At 40.8% G+C, this 7,279-nt stretch overlaps 1 protein-coding gene across 1 annotated transcript in view; it reads right to left on the reverse strand.

Moving 5' to 3' along the window:
- LOC107690718 (NAD kinase-like) overlaps window positions 1-7,279 on the reverse strand; it is a 73,536-nt gene that overhangs the window by 45,360 nt on the left and 20,897 nt on the right. Inside the window, exon 4 of the mRNA XM_016489124.1 lies at window positions 3,393-3,522. Coding sequence (XP_016344610.1) covers window positions 3,393-3,522 — 130 coding nt within the window. The remainder of the gene's footprint in view (window positions 1-3,392; window positions 3,523-7,279) is intronic.

Here is a 7,279-nt window from a genome sequence, read left to right on the forward strand (position 1 = left end):
GTTACAAACATTCAAATCACAGAAGTACTGGGATAAAAGTTTATAATTCAGATATAAACTGTGTGTACGATGCGTAAGGTAGTGGTTAAAATAGAGTAAATCACCTTTTGAAAGTAATTTGACACTTCAAATGAAGATTTGTCGATTACATTGTTACGCCAGTAGGTGGCGAAAAGGGGCTGTTAAAATGTATTCGTCTTTGAATCATACAAGAGATTCGTTCAAGAACGCTGATTCATCCAGTAATGAAACAAGTACATCTTGAGTGATTCATTGAATCAATTATTCATAAATTACATGTGATTTTGTTTAGTTGTCTAATGTTTTTTCTTCAGAATCATGAGAGAACTTCCATTGGGGAAAAAAAACGAAAAAAAACCCCTACATTTATCCAGAATCATGCAGTTCTATTTTTGCACACAAACAGCTCTTAAAGAGTCCAGTTTTTATGTAGCCTGTTGATTTTTGTTCATGGTATTCAGCTCCAATAAATGGTTTGCAAAAAAGAGACACAGGATAAATGCTTGATATCATTATTTAAACACATTGGAATGAAACTGGGAATCGAAAAGAATCGGAATAGATAAGCAGAATTGGAATTGATCAAATTCAAACGATACCCAACCCTATTTGGCACCAATTACAGCCTCAAGTCTTTTTGAGTATGCTACAAGCTTGGCACAACTATTTTTGGGCAGTTTCTCCCATTCTTCTTTGCAGGACCTCTCAAGCTCCATCAGGTTGGATGGGGAGTGTCCTATCCAACCTGTCATTTTCAGATCTCTCCAGAGATGTTCAATAAGGTTCAAGTCTGGGCTCTGGCATGGGCCACTTAAGGACATTCACAGAGTTGTCCCATAGCCACTCCTTTGTTATCTTGGCTGTGTGCTTAGGGTCATTGTCCTCTTGGAAGATGAAACGGAGCAGGTTTTCATCAAGGATGTCTCTGTACATTGCTGCATTCATCTTTCCCTTGATCCTGACTAGTCTCCCAGTCCCTGCTGTTGAAAAACATCCCACAGCATGATGCTGCCACCACCATGCTTCACTGTAGGGATGGTATTGGCCAGGTGATGAGCGGTGCCTGGTTTCCTCCAGACATGACGCTTGCCATTCAGGCCAAAGAGCTCAATCTTTGTTTCATCAAGTCTGAGCATCCTTCAGGTGCCTTTTGGCAAGATAGGAGGGTTGTCATGCGCCTTTTACTGAGGAGTGGCTTCCGTCTGGCCACTCTACCATACAGGCCTGATTGGTGGAGTGCTGCAGAGATAGTTTTTTTTTCTGGAAGGTTCTCCTCTCTCCACAGAGAAATGCTGGAGCTCTGTCAGAGTGACCATTGGGTTCTTGGTCACCTCCCTGACTAAGGCCCTAATTCTCCTTGGATCGCTCAGTTTGGCCGGGCGGCCCACTCTAGGAAGAGTCCTGGTGGTTCCAAACTTCTTCCATTTACAGATGATGGAGGCCACTGTGCTCATTGGGACCTTCAATGCTGCAGAAATTATTCTGTATCCTTCCCAAGATCTGTGCCTCGATACAATCCTGTCTCTGAGGTCTACAGACAATTCCTTGGACTTCATGACTTGGTTTGTGCTCTGACATGCACTGTTAACTCTGGGACTTTATATAGACAGGTGTGTGCCTTTCCAAATCATGTCCAATCAACTGAATTTACCTCCAATCAAGTTGTAGAAACATCTCAAGGATGATCAGTAGAAACAGGATGCACCTGAGCTCAATTTTGAGTGTCATGGCAAAGGCTGTGAGTACTTATGTACATGTGATTTCCCCCCCCCTGTTTTTTATAGTTAATACATTTGCAAAGATTTCAAATAAACTTCTTTCACGTTGTCATTGTGGGGTATTGTTTGTAGAATTTTGAGGAAAATAATGAATTTAATCCCTTTTGGAATAAGGCTGTAACATAACAAAATGTGGAAAAAGTGAAGCACTGTGAATACTTTCCGGATGCACTGTACAGTAAATGTTTCGGAATGGGGTATTTATATGATTTGTTCATATAAATATCCTAGTCTAACTGCATCACTACATTGTACAGACATTACAGGTCAAAGCCATCTGATGTTCCATTTATATGGCTCTTAAAACACTGCATACAAAAATTCAGTGTCATATTTTAAATACCTCAACTGAATTGAGGTCATTTGTTTTATTTACTGTTTTATTACTGACTGTTTACTCTGACTGTTGTCGTTTTTGTAAATTCAATTCAGTTTGAAATCAAGCCTCCATTGTGCTGTAAGCTATTGCAAAAACGTTACTCTATTGTAAAGACACAAATGCACAGAATAAGCAAACATTTATTTGAGATTATTGTAATGGTAATTGCTCAATCTTTGTATGTAAATAAAAGCCAAAATAAAATTATTCCATTTCACTTTGAAATATGTCACAACACTGAAGTCAGTTGCAACTTCCGGTTCATATTGGCTTTTATATTGATATTTTTCAAGGTATTGTATTTAAGTTAGAAATTCCAGTATCGGGATCACTAATTCACAAATGTACTTCAATAAGATAAAAGTGTGTTTTGTTGAAAGTAGCTATTTTCTACATAGATCTTATATAATATTTATTGGTGATTCATTAAATATCGCTGACTAAAAAGTAACTAGTAACTAGTACTCGGAGTAGTTTTTGAGAAGAGTACTTTGTACTTTCAACTTAAGTACTGTTTTAGCACCAGTACTTTTACTTGTAATTGAGTATTATTTCATCAATGTAGCAGTACTTGTACTTAAGTACAAATTTTCAGTACTCTTTCCACCACTGTCTGTGGGTGCTAACGAGTCTTCAACAACCACTTTGTAAAAACAATATTGGACCAAGAACAACTCAAAAGAGGGCTATATATAAAGAGAGAAATACAAGAGACTAAACAAGTTAATTAACTAAACACAGGTGTGACACATGAGGGCAAATAAAAAAACCATGGTAAGAAAAGAACAAAGACAAAAAACTAAACTGGGAGCAGTGTAAATCTGACAAGATAACAACTCATTACAAAAGTGGAGCAAATAATAAATCTAAGCACTACATTGATCTATCAATTTACACATGTAAAAATACCATTACTGACTGAATTTGGCATTTGTACAGTATACCAAATAATGAACTTAATATAGTTTGCCAACATTTAATGTACCCTGATGTTTGTTGAAATGCAAGGTTTACAGGTTTACAGTTCTGAGGTTTACACATTTGCTGACCAATAGATCATCAGCTTCAGTACATGACATGACTAAGAATAAACATTCCTGTGCCAAAGCATGCCAGGTGGTCCTGATCTTCGGATCATTTTACCTTTGACACACATTCTTAATGACCACATCTGCATTTCTTTGTTCTTGTGTAATATTTTGTGGTGAGCTCACCTGTGTCAGAAAAATGCAGAGTTCTTTGAAAGGCTGTAGCAGACTGGTGTCTCTGATTTTCTTTATAATAAGGACACTTTTGGGTGGCTTGTTCCATGTCAATCTCTGACTGGCTGGATCTTGAATATGCCTGAATGCACAGATATGAACAAACATGTTTGTCTATATAGCATGTTTTTTTAAACATTTAAGTTTACTGGGTGACAAAAAATAAGCTCTTATTTCGTTTTGCATGGTAATTAAGAGCTCAACTGAGAAATCCATTTTCCCTGATTGTTTTATATTTAAGAGGTTACTGTACTATAAAACACGTAAAATATATATATGGCTATTCAGGGCTGTGTAAAAAGTGCATGCTCTGGAATTTGATATACTTCTCGTAAGATTTCCACCAAACTCGGTCAGCATGACCTCAAGACATTGGGAATGCTAAATTGCCAAGGGATTTTTGATATCTCGAACGGTTTGGCCATGGTGAAGAGACAAATTTATGGCGAGAAATGAAAAACAGGAAGTGTCTAATAACTGTTGCACACATTGTCTGATTTTGATGAAACTTCAGCAGATTGTTCGTTCTGTGATGCTGATCACATAGATGTGACTTTTAGGAGTCAAAGTTATAGCGCCACCAACTGGCAGCAGGAAGTGTGTCATTTTCAAAATGCTTTGAAATCAGCCTCTTATTTTTATTTGATTTGCTTCAAACTTATATTTGTCAAAATAATGTCAAAACACAGCTGATGTAAAACTGTGAAGGGATTCTTGATATCTAAAATACTGTTGCCATGGCAACCTGTCAAACTTGAATATTCTTTTCCAGTGATTTTGAGGCACTTAACATGCTTAGAATTTCATGAAACTCAACACACACATCAGTATTGATGATAGTTAGACACTGGCAAAAGCTCATAAACGGGCATGGAGCAGGCGCTCTATAGTGACACCTTTTGACAAAAGTTGGGGGGTTAGTTTTTGCTACTGTCACCAAAATCTGTACATATATTATTCTCATAAGGCCGGACAACTTTCTAATTTACAGCCATTAGCTACGACCAACAGGAAATCGGTTATTTTGGTTTGAATGTGGATTTTTGGAAAAATCAGGCTGTGGAATTTTGAATATTTCTTCCAAGGAAATCAAGCAATTCACACCAAACTTTGTCAACATGATGCCAAGATACTGACGATGCTAAATTGCGAGCGGAATTTGGATATCTTGACCGGTGCTGCCATGGCAATTTATTAAAGTAACAGTAAAAAAGATAACAGGGTCATTCCGTGTCAAATCAAACAAATTTCAGAAATTTCCCCGGCTCAAATTTTTGATTTTGCTAATATTTTTTCTGAAGAAAGATAAACATGCATAGTGATGATAGCCCAAATATTAAATTTCAGGGATGAATATTTACTAAGTAATCCACTATTTTGTAGAGGGGGGTCAAAATGGCAATTACACTTCTAGAGAACTCCACGCTATGCCCCCTACGGTGTACATTGGGGAATGCAGCCTGCATGACCGGTGTCTGAAGCACGTGTGAAACAACGTCAATCTATTGGTCCACCTGACCCATGACGTCATAGGAAGTATAAAAGGGCACCTGCTGAATATGTCATCCTCTTTGCTGTCTTCAGGAGCCATCTGTTTGAAGTGCGTGTGATAGACCAAGGCGGGTGAGCGTTGTAGAGAGTGTGTGCCTCCATGCCCGAGGTTTCTGACACTTGAGGACACACAGGATCTATGCGTTCTCGGGTGATGAGTGACAAGCGTTTGCATCTCGCGGTTCGGGTCCCGCTGTTGCCGAGGCACGGTGAGGACTCGGATCGCGGGATTCGCGGCTTAGGACACACAATCTATGCGTTGTGTGTCTTGGTCAGGAGCTTGGCGTTCGGTGCTCGAGGTCTCCGAACACGCTCATTGTGAGTGTCTCCAATGAGAAGCTCCGTTCGCGTTTGTCCCTCTTCTCGAGTGATGAGTAGCAAGCGTTTGTGTCTCACAGTTCGGGTCCTGCTACTGCCGAGGCATGGTGAAGCCTTGGATCGCGGGACTCGCGGGGTTAAGATGTTCTTTTGGGTTATCGATCCCGTGTATAGCGCCTGAGTCGAGCAGCGCCTGAGGGAATGTGTGCCTCCGTGTTTTGATTCTAACACTTGAGGGCATATTCTGCTTTCGCGTTTGTCTCGACGAAGAGCACACGCGTTCAGAGTTACGCACTCATTGTGTGTGAGTCATGATGTCTAGGCTGCGCTCGTGATTGCTCCTATTCCCGAGGGATGCAGGATGAAGCGTTTCTTTCCCAGAGTGTTTTCAGCACCTAGAGTGGTTATGGGGAATGTTCCTACTCCTAAGCCAGATGGGTTTAGGAGTGGGCTGCCTCCCCAGGCTTCTGGGTATTTTTAAGTGGGCGGTCCCTCTGAATCCCTTCTAGTGGGTTTGGGCTGAGTACACTGCTCCCCCTCTTCAGGGTTTTAAGTATAGCTGTCTGCAGATGGTTATGCTCCAGCTCAAGCTGAGCATAGGTCTGAGGGCAGCTATGATCTAGCCTGGCATGGGTTCCCCTTGGCACAAGCTCTTTCAAGTAAGTGCCGAAGTCTTTGTCCTGTCTTCAGCCTTATATGAGGGAACTGCTATTCGAGGATAGCTGTGTCCAGCCCTCTAGTGTTTTTGGCCACAGCTTACATCAGGCTTTGATTTCGGACTGATGATGTTTAAGTGTTCGCTCTTAGCGAATCATTTACTGATGGCCCGGATTGGGGGCCTCCTTAGTATAGCCATCTGAGGGTGGTTATATTCTAGCTATCTGTGGGTAACTATGTGCTAGCTCAGTGATTGCTCCCCTGCTTAGGGTTTGAAGTAGTGGTCTCCTTGAGCCCTTGTTGCCTAGACAGTGCTATCTCCCCTGCTAGGGTTATAAGTAGATAGCCCACTCTCTGTGGTCTAGGCAGCTTTGCAGGAAGGTTTTGCCTGACTATCTAGGCTAGCTGTGTATGGTTATTCTGGTCTAAAAGCCTTCATAAGACCTTTAGGACATAGCTATCTGAGGATAGCTGTGCTCTTAACTTGGGTAGGATGTTCCTCTTCATCTAATTGGGTTCCCCATTTCTACCAAGTTGTGTGAGCGGCCCGTGTGGTGTATGTTTCCTTGGTGCTCCCCCACCATGTGGACAGGCATGCGCCTCGGCTCGGCATGGTTGGATTTTGGATTTCAATGTGCCCCCTAGCATCTCGTTCTCTCTCACGGAACCATGGATACATGTGTAACTCGAGAAGTTTTCACCTGAGATTCAGAGCCAAATTGCAGGGGGTTAAAAATGTCTTAAGAAAGATGGCAGCATCACAATGTTATTTTTACACAGAGCTTAGTAGGTCTGTTAGTAAAATATGTTGACTTTAGCTATCTTTGTTGCATTATGTGCCAATGGTGACCATTCAAAAATGGAGAAAGAGCACTTTTCAAGTTTTTTTTTTCTCTCCAATGTTTGCATGCCTGTTACTCAAGAAGTATTAAAGATATCTTAATGCTCTTTTAGATATTCCCCAATATGGCATCTTGTTCCCTCTCGGGGAACCATGGTTACATGCGTAACCCGAGACGTTTTCTAACATTTCTAACACATTGCTATGGTTTTCTGTTGTTGCTATGGTTTTCTGGTGTTCTGATGTTGTTATAGTTTTCTGGTGTTCTGATGTGGTTGCTGTGGTGTTCTGTTGTAGTTACTATGGCTTTCTGGTGTTTTGATGTTGTTATGGTTTTCTGGTGTTCTGATGTTGCTATAGTTTTCTGTTGTTGCTATGGTTTTCTGGTGTTCTGATGTGGTTGCTGTGGTTGTTCTGTTGTAGTTACTATGGCTTTCTGGTGGTCTGACATGGTTGCCATTGTGTTCTTATG

This window comes from Sinocyclocheilus anshuiensis, unplaced genomic scaffold, assembly GCF_001515605.1.
Source record: "Sinocyclocheilus anshuiensis isolate Anshui unplaced genomic scaffold, SAMN03320099.WGS_v1.1 scaffold2751, whole genome shotgun sequence".
NCBI classification, from domain to species: domain Eukaryota; kingdom Metazoa; phylum Chordata; class Actinopteri; order Cypriniformes; family Cyprinidae; genus Sinocyclocheilus; species Sinocyclocheilus anshuiensis.